General features: G+C 30.1%; 1 protein-coding gene across 3 annotated transcripts in view; it reads left to right on the top strand.

Annotated features, from left to right (window-relative positions):
* Positions 1–19,904, top strand: part of fmt (phosphatase 6 regulatory subunit 1-like protein fmt) — a 400,722-nt gene that overhangs the window by 304,250 nt on the left and 76,568 nt on the right. For 2 of the 3 annotated variants that reach the window (XM_089598237.1, XM_089598238.1), the window contains 2 exons: positions 3,755–3,822; positions 3,887–4,085. The exons of the other annotated variant lie outside the window; for it this stretch is intronic. In XM_089598237.1, coding sequence (XP_089454363.1) covers positions 3,755–3,822; positions 3,887–4,085 — 267 coding nt within the window. The remainder of the gene's footprint in view (positions 1–3,754; positions 3,823–3,886; positions 4,086–19,904) is intronic. 3 annotated transcript variants of the gene reach the window in all.

Here is a 19,904-nt window from a genome sequence, read left to right as displayed (position 1 = left end):
CTTAGGAAGCTGATCAGTCTTTTTTAGGGCCATCGGAAATTGAACTACCTTGCCAACAAATATATCAGAACTTACCAAAGGTTACAGAAAACAGCCTTTACGGGTCACAAAGTCTTAACCATGCCAAAAGTCAAAAGAGGGTGAATTGGAAGGAAAACCTTCAAATGTCTCTAGTGAATACAATTTTAGGTGTTAAGAAACTGACGCAGAAAATTTATCGGGAGTAGAACAGCAGCGTCAAAATCGTCAAACATAGAATTTATTACGTGAGAGTTCAGCTTTTCATTATAACCTTTACAAAATTTCTTAAATCTTACAGATTTTTAAATAAATAGAAAATGTATTTGTATTTTTGTGGTGATAAAAAAATGTAGAGATTAAGCTCCGGGACTTTGTTGCTCTGGTAATAAAGTTGTTTGATAAGAGAAAAAAAATTTTTTTTTTAATTTATATTTTTTAAAAATTTTAAATCTTAACAACTTTGAAAAATAGCCCTTTTCGTAAGTTTTACAGGAGAAACTACAAATCAACGGCCCCTTATGGCCAACGATTGTTTTATGGCATAATTATATTTTTTTAATTTTAACAGCTTATTATTTGACCAAATAAACTGTATGGATTCTGAAAAAATATTTTTTTAATAAGAAGATTTTTGTTCTGAGAAGTGTTCAGAGTAAATGTAAAATTTCTAACTGAAAACCTTCCACATGACATGTCAACACACTACGGTGTCCCATTTAAAAAGTCTCGGGCGAAGCCAAGTCGGGGGGCTGCTAGTTTTTTTATAAAATAATACTTGGTTTGTGAGAATTATGGTAATGTTGTAATTGGCTATTAATATCATCCGACTTTTTTTACTAGAAAAACTTTCTCAACTAATAGTTTTTGTAAGCACACTCGATGAGTGGTGAAAAACTTCTGACTCAAACGCCCTACGAAGAAATGCACTTTGCGTGAAGTTTTGAGTCTAAAATTCTTTGCCTTACATACTATGGAGTTGGCATTTCCTGACTTCACGTGCTCAAGCTTAGCAGCTGACTTTGGTTGTTTCTTGACACTTCTGAGAGCTACGAACTACACAGTCAATTTCGTTAGAGGAAGGCTTTCCTTATAAGAGTCTTGGAATTTTGGCATTGAGAAAAAGAAAAATGAATTTATTTCTACAATTCCTTACTTAATAATTCTCGCCTCAAAATAATAATTTGGCTTGAATTTCTTTTTGTCACTTGTATATCTTTGCAATCGTGCTCTGCTAGTATTTATATAATTATTATAATGCCACTAATTATATGTTTATTTAAAAAAAAATAGTTATTATGTACAAGTTATGATGTTACCAAGTAAAAAATAAAAAAAAATTTTTTTTAATAAACAAGGAATGCACAGTACTTTGAAAACATTTTCAAATTACGAATTCCAATAATCTTTGCAAGATTATTTCTAAGTCATTTCTTGAAAAAAATTGAAAATAACTAAATATTGTGATAGGTTAGTTTTAAATGTTGTTACGACTTTATAGAACTGATTTTCTATAAACTCTGTTAAATCAATCACTTGATATGTTTAATAACTAATAAAGAAAATTATAAAAAAGGGTTTTTTCGCGTTAAAAAATCCTTGAAATTAACCGTTCAAAATAGTATTCTAGTGGTAGAATAGAAATATTATTAGTCATAGGAATTAATAACATTTATTTCTCATAAGTTCCAGTAATTAGTTACGTCATTCTTAATCATCATTTAGATAAATTCCAGTGTTATCCATGAATACTTTATAAAAATATTACTATTTTAATCTTATGTACCAGATAGATTATTAATCTTTTTCAATAACAAATTATTCTTAAAGTATTTTTATTAAGTATTAAGATTAGTACAGTTTTTTTAGATGGATATTTTTTGTCCTTTTTTTAATGATTTTTAGCCGTACCAAATACTTTCAAAGTAGATGCGTGCATGTGTAAAGATGGATGTTAATTAATGGAATTTTATTATGAAAACTACGGGTTTTACTTAGTATAGCACTATCTTTCTATTTTGATCAATTTTTAACTGTTCTAAACAAACTGTAATAAAACATAAAAAATTTATAAATAAATTTATAAAAACCTACATTTTGAGCGCCTTCGTTATCTCTGACTACTGAATTTTTGAAGTAGTTTTTATCAGTACATATAATAATGGAAAATTCTCACTTTTAAACGGGAAGAACAAAATAAATAAATTGTTAACACTTTTTGTCGCAGTAAGTTGATTGAATCACATTCTTTATTCTTCTAGTAAATGTGCCTGTTTTAGCCACAATCAACGACACATCATTATTTCGACTATTTATACAATAATTTGATCATATCATAACGTAACCTAAAATGAGAATATTTAAGTGCCACGTAGTATGTTAGTGTAGAAATATGAGCTTCAAATATGAGTAACATAAAAAAAATAATTATTTACATTATTATTCCTGCTCATTCTGCTAGCAAAAACTTTACCCTCTCTGATGAACTTGTGCCTAAAATCATCTGCAATATAAATACAAATCCATCGAATCTGCTAATAATAACTCATAAATAATTTGATTGCTCATTAAAAATTAAGTATACTATTTTAGCAAGGTTCATTATATTAATTTTAACTTGCTCACTATTATTAACAATAAACATTGCACTGGACATTTTTTTCGACACGCCGTGCGTGGGGACTTGATTGCGAGCCATTTGTTGTGACTCTAAAGATCCCGATTTACAAACGTGACTCACAGCTCGTCCTGCGCACTCGTGTGAGTGCGTGTGTTTCTTGAGGTCTTTGCATAGCCACATTAGATGGCTCTAAATCTTGTTCTTTACCCTCGTTGTGTCGAAAAGTTGTATACATCACACGTGCAAGAGGTTATGTGACTGGCACTTGTGTGTCAATCGCATTCTCCGTGCACTAGTATCGTAATGTACTTTTTTTAAGGTTTAGTATTTTCCGACTTTTTCATTTTAATTGATGTGTAAAAGTAATTTTTTTGCAATAAAATGTGCAAGAACGTCGCAGTAAACAATTAGTTTTCAGAAAATTTTTGATAGCCTATGATACATGTTTGGCTGCAGAAAAAATTGATTTGATTTATTTCAGTTAAGGTTACTAATACTTTTTAGTTTATAATGCTTATCATCAAATCAGCTTTCGTCAACAGACAATGATGTTTTTCAATAAAAATAGCTACCTATTCTTTACTTCTATATTGTTATCTATAAAATGTATCAAAGTTTCTGAGAATACGATCTTACATGTACAAAAGTTAAGCTCTAAAATACTTGAGTTTAGTTTATTTTCAAACGTCACTAACAAAATTCATTCCAGCATTTAGTATTTTTGTCATAACTGCAGAAACTTACTATCATTTTAACAGTTTCAATATCTTTTGTTACAGATGGCAACAAAAAATTTTTTGGCTTCTTAAAGTTTTGCTCATTTTCATTCCCAAAAACTTTTTTGTTAAAATTTACGTGTTGTTTATTTGCACCAACCTCATAGCTAATGACATTACAATTTATTGCTCATCGTGTACTGCCTCACATTTTAGGTGCTTTTGCTAATGAAGTGAATTTCTGTTCAGTTTCTTTGTGATTCTATTTTATTGTTAAAATAAATTACAGCCAAATATAAAACCTGTTTAAGTATATTGTTGTATTTAACGAAAATTCGAGATGGAGATTAACTTGCTCTTCACTTTTTATGTTTTAATAACTATTGTTTCTTTTAATTAGATTTTCATCAAAAGTATGTACATTGACCGCATACTTGATGCTTGGAAAACTGAGAGTATTTGTATTCTGTAAGTATAAAATTTTTAAATAGCAATAGTTCAGTTTATTCATTCATCTCTTTTTAATTTACAGAAATAATCAAAATAAAGTCAGACCAGGATACATGGGACATCTTGTAGCAATGGCCAACGAAATTGTAAAGCAGTGTGAAGAATGTAATGTTTTATCCGATTATTTAAAAAAAAATTTACCTGAAGAAAATATGCAAAAATGGGAGTTGTTTGTATCATCTCAATTAGATGAAATCAATAAGAAGCAGCAAATCGTATTGGTTAGTTAATTTTCTTATACTTTCCCTCGTTTTTATTGAATTGAACAGGCACGATTTTAATGTGTATTTGAAGCGAATATCATGGATTTTAGTATTTGTTTGTTATTATTTCAAAAAATAATTCAATTTTATTACAAAAGAAAGCCTTACTGTGCAAAGAAATTTTCATTCTGAGTTTTAAATAAAATATATTGGCCATTAGATGACACGTTAGACTGCTTCAATCGAGGTGCTTATACAAACTTATAAACCAATTTTTTTTTCTTTTGATAGGGAAGATCTTAGACTATAAGTTCACACTAAACATGCAAATGAGAATCTAGTACAGTTACCAGTACTTTTTGTCTTTATAATTCACCAAACATTTTGAAGCTGTTAGATTCGTTCTCTTGGATTTTTTCACTGCCCAGTGCTGATGTAACTATTCTTTTTCTCTAGAACTTATAAGGTTTGTTAACTTCTAATAACTTGTTATCTAATGAACTGAGTTGCTTTAGGCACCGATGTTGTTTTAAGTCTAAAAAATTAAGAAACCATTTAGTTCAATATGCTTATTTTTACTTACATAATTTCTTCTTCAAATTTACTGGTTATGTTAGACGCGCTACATTTGCTTTAGTTACTTTAATAGATTCGATTTACATTAACCAATATTTTTCTATTTCATTACTCAATTTTAATATACTACCGTACAAAATAACTTTCCGGCACATCCATTATATAAAAAGTAAAAAAAATTTATATTCTTGCTATCCATTACTCGAATCCTTTCTTTAAACTAATAATTGTAGCAACAATTTTTAAATTTTAAATACCAGATCAAACACTTCAAGATCTTAGCTTTGTAAAGCAATATAGAAGCTTTTAAAATGGCTATTAAGTTTAAGAGCACTATTAAATTAAATAGTATCCAACTCCAGATAATTGTAACAAAGCAGACTAATTTAATATTGCATATAGAAAACGTTTTACTGGCTTAATAGAAATTGAAACTACTATATTGTAACTGTTCAATCATTTTGGTCATTTATTGAGCTGTGTAACACTTTCCGTTAAGTAACGATTTATTTTTTTATTTTCTATTTTGAAACTAAGGGTTAATGAGATCATTTTCTCATTGAGATTTGATTCTAATCTTAATGAATTAGACTCAGCAGCATCGAACTGCAGGTGTTTTAGACCAAAAGCTGGGGTACAGATAAGGTAAAAAATTAATACCTGTTACCAATCTTATGAACATCAAAAAAATCTTTTGATTCGTGGAGATCCAAAGGGTTTTTGTGATTTAGTCTTGCTATGACGGGTGAGGTCAGAATGCAAAAATTGCCAACTGAAAAAAATTTATACATGCCATGACTGGGCCCAATCGACAGAGAATAAAAAGTTTTTGTTTACGGTTTCGGTTGCACTTGAAAAATTCTTATAAAAATAAAATCATTTGTTTTCTTTGTTAAATCTAAAAATTGCCGCCACCTTGGCTTATAATATAGATTATTGTAAAAAAATGATCAACAAAGTTGTGGCAGATATTGTTTTTGAAGGGGAAGTGGTCTATTTTTCAGAAATTAACTGTAGAAGATAAATCCCAATAGTGCTAAAAATAAAATTTAATTTTGTGTCTATTGGTCTAGGTTGTAACTGATATCTAGTGTTAACAAAATGGCACTTCTTAAAAACCAACAAAACTCTTAACAAAATAAAATATGACGAAAAAATTTTGGATACCCACTCATTATGAGGTCTCTCAATTCCTGTGAGAGTTGCAGATAATATTAATTTTTGACCACCTCTGGGCCTCTCCTCTTAGTCCAAGATGATCCAGGGTTCTGGTAGCAGCTACAATAGATTGAAAATAAAAGTTCATACAAAGATGTTAACTAAAAAACTTTGAGTATCAGATTTAATATTCTAAAATAATTTTAACACAACTAAAGTGCAGTATTTTTCTTAACTTCTAGGCACTTTAAGTCAGTTGCATTTAAGTTTCTAGTTTATGTACATTTTTGTTGATTTCAATATTCGATTCATCTAACTCTCAGCTGTATATACATTTGTCATGAAATCATCACATTAACTATTTCTATGATAACTATAATCATGTTAATCTTGAATAACAAAAGCAAAACAACTTTAGCAGACAAAAAATGATTTCTCTGCTTGTCTTTAGTGTATATATAGAAAGACCTCAGTAAATATACCTATCGCCAACATCATACGGTGATGGCAGCACAGCTTCTTTTTAAGAACATGCCTATCTATTAACTATCAGATTTGTAGCTAAGTTAACGATAAGACAATTTTGCGGACACTTAGCTTGAAAAAATCTTGGTTTAAGCATTTTGAGACACACATGTCTTATTTTTGTCATTCTTATGACTTTCTAGCCTACATTTGTCAGTAAAGCTGTCGAAAAGGATTGAAGAGGCCGAATGAAACCAAAATACTTGTGGCACACTGATAAAAATAACTATTTTTTGCTACTTGGAAATTTTAGTATGCTGATAGCAAATAAATAGCGCGGTCGTTGATACTTCGTCCGTTTCCTCAAACTTACCTTGTAGCGCTCCCGTACGACGTGATTTAACTGTATAATTGTTTTTTATAATTAGTTCTACTGTTAAATTTACTTAACAGACTTTTAAGCACTACTATGGTTCTTTATACAGTCATAATTTCTTATAGCAAACTGCTTACATTGTTTATGACGTAGAAATTTTAACTGAGACTCCAGCACTGTATGTAGGCTCATTTCAAGGCTGAAAAAGCTGGTTTTCGAAAGAATTAAACGTATTCTTTGTTGCATACTAGTTTATGAATATTTTATTATAAAAAAGAATGCACAAGGTTATTCAAAACTTTTTTTTGTAAAAGTCATTAATGATGATTGTGAAGAATAATAAACAGTTTATTTTTTTAGAAAATCTACTTTTATCTGCGTGAAAAGTGTAAAAATATCCCGATTTTGAACTAAAATTCATCGTTTGATTTTTTTTTAATGGATACTCGCTCCGTGCACAAACGGCAAAAATTAGAACTCCGATACCCAAATCCCATTTAAAACACATATAATCACCGACACTAGTGCCAAATCTATCATTTTGGTGCTAGTATTGGTGAATACATGTATTTTAAATGGAATTTGGGTATCGAAGTTCCAATTTTTACCTTTATGCACGGAGCGAATAAAATTTATTTGCATACAATTATTATGACAGTTGTAAAAAGTTTGATGTAGAAAATTTGGTTTTTGATTTAAAATATAAAACATAATGTATCTCAAAGTACGCAACTACGCTCTAAATACCTTTTATAACATAAGTTTCTTACAGATTCAAACTCTAGTAAGTTGCTTTTATAAAAGACTTATTTATCTAGTTGCCTTTGCCTGCTAAACTCTACTTCATAGCATTCACTCTTATCGACAGTGTATGATTTTATATGTTGGAACCATGACCACTTGGTATTGTTCCAGTTATATTTTTATACAAATACATGAATATTATTTTCTTACATCTGATTATTTCTAGTAATATTAAGTTTTTTTCGTGTAAATGTGCACGTAGCCACCTCAAACCAGTGTTTGGTATCAACAAGTATAGAACTTTTTAATCATCTTTAAGTACTTTTTTGTGAATTTTTTGCAAATTCATGAGACAATATTGATTTTAAGTAACCTAACAAATGCTTTGTGCGAGTACCACGTGCACCGACTTTCGTGACTAAGACAACTAATACGACTTATGTTTTAATTTTAAATTGTCATACAATTAGTGAAGTACATAAATACAGACTAGATAGAAATATATTTTTTTGGATAGGTCGATCGACGGTTCCGTAAATTTAGTGACCCTGTAATAAGTAACTGGACATTATGGTACAGTTTACACAGTTTTTGCGGCCCTTTGTACTAAAAAAGTTTTCCAAATTTAACTATGTCACAAAAAACGTTTTCATGATGTCTTCAAGGATATATTAAACAATATCACAAAAGACGTTGCTTACTGTGGTGGAGGGAATAACTACAAGTGTGTTCGTTTTGATCAAAATTATCAGCCAATCACAGCGTTGAAACAAGCAACTATCCGTATTAAATTTTTAATTCATTATTATTAAGCCCTATTATGAGGAGTAATACGAATAAAAATAATTCAAACCTGATGAATAGGAATTTTAATATTGCATTCATATATTGAAAATCACTTATCACAATTTTGATAGTCGTCATAGTTTGTTCAAGTTTAGTTATAAGTTAGCAAATCTTTTTTTGTCATTTATGTAAGTTTATTTATATTATTTCAATGCTCTTGTGATTAAGGTGATTCATAAATAATGAGTGAATATCCTTAACTTGACCCCACAACATGTGGCACCATAACCGTGGTTTTACTTCATTGGGCTATTTTTCAGCAGTGGGCTGATCTCGATTCTTCCGCTGTTCTTGGAAAACCCTACTAAGTCAAAATTCTTATTAAAATGGATACGTACGCTCATTTTCTCAGGCCGAAATACATTGAACATGACGAAAACATTTAATAACGCACTGGAGTTGGCTAGATTCTGTCACAGCCTGAATACCAGTTACTTACATACAATTTCTTGTATCTTCGCTTCAGAGTGAGCTAAAGCAAAACGTCAAAATTCACAAAAATCAATTTTTGCTCATTTGTTATCATTACTAACATTAAATACAATGTTTTTACCGAAGCAAAATCTTGATGAACTGACTGTAAAGTTTTTAATAACAGTTTGAACTGTCACTTAAAAAAATTAAGTGACAAAAATTAACAACTATTCTTCAATTTTACAAATAGCTATTTGTTATGCAACATAATATCTATATTTTTAACGGTTATCTTCAAATTAACATGATGGTTTTATTAAGTCGATCGAAAATTTGTTGGTATAAACAGTTTTTTTCCACACTTTCTTGCCATTAAGGTGTTATCAAAAATGTATAATGGGTTTGAAAAAGTGTCGAAGTGAAATGTGTCGAAAAAGTGTCGAAATTTAATGACGAAGTGATTAATGGTAAAAAATTTCTCTGAGAGCAATGCGGAGATATAACTAAATAACTAAATACAAAATTGATATTATTTCATAAATTGTTGTATAAATAAATGAAGTCGACTTCTAATTTCAATAATACTGTTTTCCCTTTATTTCTTTGAAATTACGTAGAGAAGTGATCAATTTTTTTTTAACTGGAAAACATAAGATTTAATCGAACTTTTTTGTCTCTAGGCAATGGACTATAAATCGGATTATGCAGAGCTCTAATCTAAGTATTTCATTGACATACTAGCAATTGCTGACTGTCGCTTACACTTCGATTATAAGTATTGCTGTGAAGGGTAAAAGGAAGTAGTTGTGTAAAGATGAAGTACTCTGCTGGCCTGAGACTGGGTCTGTTATTATACATAATCGGTACGCATATAAAATTGTCTCTGGAGCGAATGATATGGCTATTGCACATTGTCTTTACGATCTCATCGTGCTGCAAAAAGTAGGTGATTTTCGTTAAGGAAGTGGGTAGCGAAGGTTCTCGAGCTTCTGACTAACCTACATTGCCTACAAGTATAGAAATAGTTACCCCAATTTGACACAAATCAAGCGGTTATCGTTTGACCAGCCTCAATTTGACAGTGGCCTTTGCGTGCATCTGCTTATAGGGTTTGAGATTGCCTCAATTCCTCCTATAATGGATAGTTCGGTATACCTTTAATCAGGCAGAAAAAGGCATCCACCGATGTTTTTTCATCGTCTATGTACACACCGATAAAATTCTCAATATTGGCGGGCAAATACAGTAAGTAACGTGCCCCTACAATAAACAGAACACTTCGATCATTAATGGTGTCTACTTTCTTGCATATTTAATACATTTATTCTTAAACTCATCAAGGTTGATTGTACGTTATCAGCGTATGTTTGGTAAAGCACCCCTAGATCACCAGCCGTCAAAAAAAATCAATGAGTTCCTACGTAACTGCGTTCGCCTGCAAGTGCAACATAACAACAGTATGTTTCCTCTACTATCTGTCTGTGTCACGTTGTCTCGTGTATTACTAGAATTGACTCTTTGCTGGATACTCTCACTCAGTTTGTCAATCACTGAGGCGTACCCTCTGGAATTTGAAGCGATGACGTGACAAACTTTTACTGCACTGATCGCAAATTATGAGAATTTTTGCAAGCGCCTCCTATTACGAGTACTACAAACTTACTCAGGACCTGATAGACTCATCAATTACAAAGATCACCTACTTATATTTAAATCCTATTGCATGTAACGTAACTATAAAAATATGTAAAGGTATTAGTAATGCATCTCTATTTTTGTATCAATCATTTATAAGCCTCATGCTATACCAATAATTTCTGAAGAATACAAAAGGTTCATAACAACCTATTTCTTCTTATCTCTGAACCTTTCGTTACTTGATTGTTTAATCCTCGACAAATACAGATTGCCCCCACTGACTACAAAAATTTGCATTTTCGAAAATTTCTAATACATTTTCATTAAAAAAAGTTACTCAATCTATACTGTATATTTATATTTTTCTATTTACAAATAAGTTTTTACACTGTTAGACTACGACCATAAGAAAGTAAATATCTTAAAGTATGTTTCGCAATTTTTCAAAGCATACTGATTTTTCATGCAGAACTGATGCTTTCCTCAAAAATGTATTTTTATTATTCAAAGAGCAGATGTGTTAAACCTAGTTAATAGGATTTTTTAATATTTCTTACTGAAGTTCTTAAATTTAAACTTTACTCAATTATAAAAATTTAATTGCGATCTATAGAAAAAAATTGACAGTTATTTGTTTTTCTGATTATTTTCTGTTTAAGTTAATTTTCTTACAAAAACATAAAGCTTGCCGTAAAAAAAGTTATAATTTTTGACTATCAATGATTTTTATACTACCTATAAGAAATTTTTAAAAATTGGTAAATTATGTCCTTCTTGATTATTCTCAAATCTTAAAGATTCGAAGAAAAATTAAATTTTTTATTATAATTACGTAAAATGCTCAATAAATACATCCATACGCAATATAGTATACGTACTGAAACCCAATGTTAACAGTGATGACATCAAGAATGTTAAACTGTGTATTGCAAAAATTGAGAGTCTTGATGTAGCACCAATTTATTTTTTGATTCTAGATATAAGAATAATGTATATCCCAAATTCCAAAGTAAACATGTCGGATATGCACTATTCGGATGTGCAGTAACTTATATTAACCTTGCGCACGGGATTTGGAATGTGATATTTCCTTGCATCTAAAATCAAAAAGTACAATAACTTAGTAAAGAATATAAATAAAAAAGAAGTATAGTTGTGCTCTATTAAGCCTTTCGATAGATGCAGTGTATACTTCGAGATTCTCAACGTTGCCGCTGTTGACGTCGAATTTCAGTATGTATACTATCTTCTGTGCATATAATTTATTTTTTATGATGAGTATGTTACCTTACAGAATAAATAATAATGCTTACTTATTTATTTATTTAAAAAATCAACGACTCGTGACATTAGAAACCCATTTCTGAACGATATAAATCTCAGAAATCTATGTTTAATTTTTTCAGTCTCATAGATCACTTGCTACGAATACGGTCTCAAAATCTGGGAACAATACAATGGATGATACAAAGAAGAATTTCATACAGATAAACCAGTGTATTCACATTAGTAAAATTCCTGCAGTTTCTCCTCAAAAATCCTAAGAAAAAAATCCTCAAAAATAACCCTTAAATCAAACATTTTATTGAATCTTGCCAGCAACTAGATCCCAGAGCATAATTTATGCAGTATGATATCCCTAGACCTAGAGAACAAATTAACAGCAAAATTATTTACATTCGCTCTAAGATCGTTAGCCTCGCTCCATTCAACAGTCGCTTCGAAATCGCTCTGTAATATCTGACAATTAGAATAACTATAAATACATTTATATAATTTAATGTCATCAGGAAAAAAAAAAAATTTGAGATTCATGTACAACGTCCTCAATATCGTTAACTTAAATGAGAAATATAAGCGCACCCAAAGCTCTTCCAATACTATTATAATTCATCAGCAGATTGGTAACAGTAGAACACCCATGCCTGAACCCATGCTGCTCATCAATCAAAATACAACTTATCATATTATTTATCTTAGAAAAACAAGTTTATCAAATAACTTAGCCAGAGTGCCAAGGATTAAAATAAGCCTAAGATTTTTAACACAATCTTTTTTACCCTCTTTCAACACAAGAATGACCTAAGACAACATCCAACAATGCGGCATGCAACCGGTTGCCAACGATTGGTTAAAGAGAAGCATAAGTAGTTCAGAGAATGCAGAACTGCAAGCCTTTATAATGGACGCGGGACACTCCTCTGAACCTTTATTTTAATCAATTATCATACCAATCACTGCTTTCTAGATTTCACCCAGAGTAAACGATAGTGAGTCGTGCTGTCCCGGTAGTAAATTGGCTTTAGATTAGAGGCCTCAAGGAAATTAACATTATCACTGAAAACAAAACCGAAATAATCTGAAAATAATTTAGTCTTATCCACAGCAACCGAGGCAGCATGCCCTCTATAAATGACGCTTCAACTAAATATGGTCATTTAACAAACCAGACTGCAGCCAAGCCCGGTTCATTTTCTTCTTCGCAATTATAAGAGTAGTCAAGGCCGAAGAGAACCATGCAGAGTATGTATTTGGTTTATATTGCTTTTTAGGGATAAATAGGTTGATGACTTTCTGCAATATATAATAAAATTTATCAACATTTGATTGGGCATTAACACTGGTTAACAACCAAGGCCAATTTACACCGCACATGTACTCAACGACACCATGAATATCTGCCGCATAATAATCAAAGTACACACTGACCAATCGTGCTTTATTAATAAGTTTTTCTACTGCTCTCTTTCGTCTTTGTTCAGGCACATACATCCCTTGTTTTATTTCAGGTCTTGCCTGTTAAAGCAAATCAATTTTGTTTATTAAATAAAGTAACTTCCTGCCAAGAAGCAGGTGCATGTGTTTATTGTGTTAGTTTTTAAGAGTATTCTCATATCAGATATCATCTCAGTTTGTCCGTTTGTTTAATTGTATCAAATCACATTGCCACAGTCGCTTTTACATTAAGTTTAGCCACTAAGACTTTGTTCACGTTGCTTCTTTACATTTTAATCACATACTAGTCATTTTGACAATATTATTAAAATGGTTTATAAAACTACTTACGCCTTCCTTAGCAGTGACTTTCATATGATATAGTTTTGCTCTGACATTAGAACTTCTGATATTGGCTTTAGCCATCGGAAATTCTATAGTTTACTCAAGATCATTTGGGGATCCTTTATGTATAATTATTTATTCTCTGGCTAAAGTTTTTCTATTTTGAACTACTTTTAAAGTCTATTTTTTTCTAGATTATCATTTTTTATAACATTTGAAAGATAATTTATTTTCAACTAATGAGTAAGTAGTAAATCTTATTATAAGGGCATTCAGAGTATCGGCCGGAGTTTCTACTTTACCAACTTCTCTATGGTGGAAAATTATGGTTAATAACTAATTATCTAGCTGTTTGAACCCAAAATAAGGAGAAGAGCCCTTAAGCTGGCACTTTAAGGAATCTGTTGAGCCCAAATTCAATGCAATCCGTTACAAATTGATTGTGCATAATCTGGAATGTAACTTTTTTTCAATAAGTAATGCATTGAATTATCTGAAATTTTGACTTAGCCTTTAAAATAAAAAGACAAACACCAGTCCTCTCATGGTTTTTGAAAATATACAGTTCAAAATATAAACTTACAACAAAATACTCAACATATGCAGATTTATAGGTTATGTAATGCCGTTTAAGATAAAAATCAATTTTTACAACCCAATAATTGCAAAACTATAAGAAGAGCTGCGTTTAGCTTTTTATTTTAGAAGTCCAGTTCAAATTTAAGATGATTCAGTACATTGTTTATTGAAAAAAGTTTTATTTCCGGTTATGTACACTGATACAGTCTTTCATGCTCATGAAATGTAACTTTTTTCTCTCAATTCGCAAACGGATTGCATTAAATTTGGCCTCGATTGATTCTTCAATGCACCAGCTTGGGGGCTCTTCTCCTTATTTTGGGTTTAAACAGCTTAATAATTAGTTACCAACCAACAATTTTTCATAATAGAGAAGTTGGTAAAGTAAAATTTCCGGCCGATATACTGAATGCCCTTAAGGGACCCTTTCTGAATAAGTATGTAATTTTTCTTATGAAACAGTTTGGAATTCATTTTGCTCAAATCTATAGAGCGTCTGAAGTTTTCTAATGACTGGTTTGAACTTTCTAAAATTAGACTGTTCTTAAATTATTTTGATTTAAGGATCTTTGATTGCTGTTAGGCAACAAACTATCAAAGAAGTTATTGTCACGAGGATAATTGTTGGTCTCATTAATAATGGTGGAGTTAAAGAAATTAGGTACCATCTGAACTCTGAATAAATCGTATAGGTAGTGACTCTGTTGCTTCGGTGAGACCATTGATCTTCATTGCCACTTATTTAAGTGCCTTAGTCATGGACCTTGTCGCGTTGACTTCTCCATTTTATTAGACAGTAATAGGAGTTTCTCCACTGCCACATCCTAGGTACATTTCTGGCCTCTGCGCTCTGATGTTGACTAGTGTTTTGAATATTACTAGGATTGTGATTTCCTGATTGCTCTGACACATTTAATTCTGTTAAGTCACAATTCTATATTGTTTGAATTTTCAAGTCAGAAAAACCGTTTGTCTACTGTACAAGCATCTCCTGTAAGCCTCTCTAAACTAAGGATCACATTCAGTTATTAATTCACATCAATTCTCTAAGTAAAAAATTAAAAAAAAATTTTTTAATGATTAGTTACCTTTTTTTATTTTCGTGTCTATTTACTTTGACTACATCAGCTGTTTAACTATGTTACTTGATGACTTAACGTAAGCCTGCCAGTTTCAGCTTGAAAATTTATGTTTGAATATGCGTAACAGTCATAGTCATTTATGTTGAAGTGCTTTGTATGATGTTAATAATGGTTGTAAGTAAGAAAAAGGTTAATTAGTAGACATTGCTAAGGTTTATCATGTTTTTGTTTTTTAATCTCTTTATTACTTTTTTAAATCATTTATCTGACTTATTACCTGAAACTGTCAATGCATCTATAAATTTGAATTGCTCCTATACATGACATTTTTCATAGTGTTAGTATTTTTTATGTTTTATTTTTCACGAAATATTTTTATTTTTTGTTAACACACTCATTAGTCTCTGATTTTATTGTTTGTTTTATCATTCGTAAACAGTTATGTTTTGACTATTGCTTTTTTAATTTGTTAATGATCTGTGTAAGGATCTGAATAGTGGCCTTAATAGTATGATGATCGGTAAAAAGTGGTTATAAAAGCTCCTGTAGATATAAGCACAAACGTGTATCAGCGTCAACGATAAGAGTTGTTTTTATATAAAATACACCTTGTAAATAGAATACACGTGTATCCTAATTTTTTGTATTTTCTTAGAGATTATTTGTTTACATTTTATTGGTTTGTCGAATCCACATTGTTCCTAATTTTAGTTGCATTTGAATACATCCCCTTTGCAGTATAATCGTGTTCCAATTGTATTCTTGAGCGTAATGCCACATTTGAGGCAGATCGTATGAAATTTTTTCTCTTTCTACAACAATCTATTATCTTTTTTTTCTCTCAGAAAATCCAAGGGAACAGTTTCATGGGACAATATAGAGCATTGCGATAGGCTGTCTGTAATTAAACTAGAACCAAACAATCAAAGCTATTAAGAAAATGTTTACATACTCGCGCGCGCGCGAGTGGAGTACGTGCGTCTATGTGCGTGCGTGCATTCGTGTGTGTGTGTTGGGATCCATAAAGGTTGATAGAATGTCAGTAATGTTTCATAAAACTGGTGCTTGGGGTGGTAAGGCTTTAAGAAAAATTGTGCGAGGCTGTAAGAGGCAATGGGTGGGCTGGATTCAAAATATTTTAAGTCGAAACAACGGAAAAAAAGTTCGGAATTTTATCTTATTTTTTTAGGATGGTTATAAGGGAAAAATGAGCGTGAGTGGAGGTTGTGTCGAATTCTCCACACAGACAGCTTCATTATATAGGGTGATTGATGTACAGTGATGATCTATTTTATAATAATGATTATGTATTTAGTCCATTAGGAGCTAGTTTTATCAATCAAATTATATTAAAAGAATTTTTAAATATTATCGTAACGGTATGCTTAATTGTTTCAACAATAAACCCAATGTTTTCGACATTATTTTAAAATCAAAACAGTTTTCGACGAAGAAATTACTAATGTTTTCTTATTAATAAGGATAAGTTTCAAGGTGATTTCTAGCTCCAGAAAGTTTGAGGTAATAAAGTCTTAAAATGTTTGAAAATTTAAGAATTAAGAATTTTGTTAATCATAAAAATAAATAGAATCGATTTACTCTCTTTCATATTGATCAGTTTTAAGAATCCGAAGATAATTTATGTCAATTCCTTAAATAACTTTTACTAAAACAATTGAAATCAAAAAATATTTTATAGTTAAAAAAATTTCTTACTGTAAAAGAAAAGGTGATTCAACGCAAATAAATTAAAATGACAATGAGAAGAAATATATTTATTATTAGGTTTTTTAACGTAAAAAAATTTTTTAATTGCTGTAACTGTCTTAGCTTCAGTATTGCTCTCAAAAGGTGTGACAAGTTACGGGGCTTTAAGACTTCCGTTAAACTCAAGTAATATAGTTATGGCGTTTTTGAAATTCAAAACTATTAAATAAACAAACAAGAAAAGTTATTCAAATCAATTATGCTTTGATACTTAAATTTTTAATAGTTAAAAATAATTGAGTTTTAATAATTACAAAAAAATCTTTTAGTTAACAAAATCCTACAAGATTAGCGTTGTATAGAAAAATATTTCGAAAGATTCATTGTTTTAGAAAAAGAATTGCTTTAAATCATAAAAAAACTGTTACTGAAGCATTGTTACTTATGATGCTACTTAGATCTTTTTTCTAATTTTTATTTTAAATTTTAAAATAATAAATTAATATCCGATCTAATAACTACAAATTTTTAAAGTGATGTTTGAAAATTGGGAAGGATAAATAAAAATTCAGAATATTTAAAAAAAATAGATATAAATTAGGTTTGTTTGAAAATATTCAGAGGTTTCAATGACTGTTTACACAATAGTGTTTCACACAGTTCTTACAATTAATGCAATTTTTTTCTTAACAATAACCTATAAATTAATTTTAAAGGAGTAATAAAAGCGTACTGTACCATAGATAGAAGTGTAAGAATATTGATAAATTAGATAACAATATTTCTCTAATTTATATGATAGTTATGCTAAATAATATTCGTGAGGGTATTACAACCTCATAAGCTTCAATTTAATTAGGAACAGTAGTAATATTAAAGAGACATTAGAGTGTAACAAACGGTGAGTGTATTAGTACACGATTAAGAATTACTCAATTGTTGAAGTATAACGTAAAAGGTAAATCTCACACAGCAAAAACAGTTTACAGCAAATTGTTTATTAAATAACTTATATTTCAAGTTGGAATTATTTTATAAATATCTTTTAACTAACTGAGGAAGTCATTTTTCATAAATAAAGCATGTGCTAAGTTAATTCTTCGGTAGTGTAAAATTATACTTAAAAAAAAATTTCATTTTACCAGGGTCAATAGTGTGTAGTATATTAAGACACATAAGTCAAGATAAAATTTTTTTTTTTATAGAAAGAAAGAATAACGTAGGTATTCAAAATGGTGTTTACAAAAAAAATTTTGAATTGAAGTTCGTTATTTTGTAGAAATAAATAATTATATTGTTACTAAACGATACTGCAATATAATCACAAAAAATGTATCAATAGATCAGTTATTGAATAATAATAGTACTTTAAATTATTTGATATTATCCTATAATGAAATGATTTTGTTAGAAAATTAATATTGTGAAAACGATAGTAATCATCTTTTATTAAAACAGAATACCTATTAAACTTAATGTTAAACTGGAAAAATTATACTATCTTTTTTTAACAAAACTAAGTTCAGGTGTCAAGGAAAATTGCCTGGATGGTTTGCGGTAATATGTGGGGATTAGAGGGATTCTGGAGCGAAATTGTCATGTTGAAATAGTGTCAAAATGACTGAACTTCTCTTGATTATGTAAGGGTAGTCAACGTGATAGGTATGTGAGAGCTCTGTTAAGATTGTGTAGAATGACTCACACAATCAACTGTCCAATATAGTTTTATATACTAGTGGGGCTTTGCCCCCCTGCGTGCTCTGCGCGCCAACCCTTCATTAAAATAGTAATGATGTAGTATCAGCAGTAAATTACTTAGTTAAAGGTGCCTGTGTTGCCACTTATGTATTTAGAGGTTAATTGACCTTTTTTTAATTTGGTTAAATTGAACTGGTAAAAACGAAAAACTTACTTAGGGTAAACTAAGCAGATTTAAAATCATACAACTTTACTTTTTACGCTCCGGTGTGCTTATTGCGTTGACTCTCCGTTACCAGATCATAGTTAAGTTCAAAAACATTGTATTTGATGCGCTAACCTTTTATTAGCTGAAATTTTAGAGTGATACGTGAATGTTAAGAGCAAAATACCTTCTCCTTCTTCATTAAAATCGTTGTTTGGAATTAAAAGTAATTATCTTCTTTGAGAAAGTAATAACTTATAGTTATACTACAGAATTTTAAAAACGTGGTTCACCAAATGCACATTTTTTCGTAACGCTATATCCTTACAATAAAGTAATTTTATCTGAACGTATTAATAAAATCATATCAGCTTAAATACCTTTAAATAATAAGAAACTTACGAAATTAGTTGCCAAACATACGCATCGCGGTCTTTACCTAAAAAAGGCCATGTTTAAGGACACCCAAGAACAAATGTATCAAAAATTTTCCTACACCATTTGTTGACATAACAGTGTTGAAAAAATACTTATCCCGAATATATCGAAAAAAATGATATTTTGGATAACCATATATAAGGCTAAAAATGAACATTAAATTACAGTTGACAATTCAATGGTTGTACTGGATAATAAAATTTTCAAACAAAATATAGATGTCACATAAACGTTGAATATTGTGCATCTATTCAAAGCATAAAATACAAATACGACTACATTAATTAATGGATATAGAGCTTTCATTGAAATTAAAAGATAAGTTATTCTGACAATGAAATTGTAGATGAAATAAAAAAATATATTGATGGTAGATATGTCACTCCCATAAAAGCAGCATGGAGATTACCAGAATATCCAGTTTATGGTGGGAGTTCTAAAGTTGTAAATCTTGCTGTTCACCTCGAGAGTAAACAAAAATTTACTTAGGATGAAATAAAATTTGTTAGATAATGAAAAAATGGCAGACGCATTTATTAGTTTAGTTGGAGTTAAATAAAATTAATAATCTTGCAAGATCTTTGGAGTGTCTTAATATCCCAGAAAACTAAATTTTGAATAATTAACTAAAAATTAAGGTAAGAAGAACAAAGAAAATGAATAATACTGCAATAGGTAAAGGGAATACAGTATCACCAAAATATCATTAAAGATTCTTTTTTAAGTTAATATTAAATAAAATAAAAATAATCAACTTTATTCAAAGATTAAAGACATATAAAGATATAAAATATAAAACATTTAAAGATACTGCAATTGCCATGGATTTCATCGATTATCATTCGCAGATT

The sequence above is a fragment of the Copidosoma floridanum genome, unplaced genomic scaffold (genome assembly GCF_036245765.1).
Source record: "Copidosoma floridanum isolate Cflo_tuat_1 unplaced genomic scaffold, Cflo_Japanese_pri ptg000006l, whole genome shotgun sequence".
Taxonomy (NCBI): domain Eukaryota; kingdom Metazoa; phylum Arthropoda; class Insecta; order Hymenoptera; family Encyrtidae; genus Copidosoma; species Copidosoma floridanum.
The sequence above is the reverse complement of the archived record's forward strand: the minus strand, read 5'-3'. Positions and strand labels throughout refer to the sequence as shown.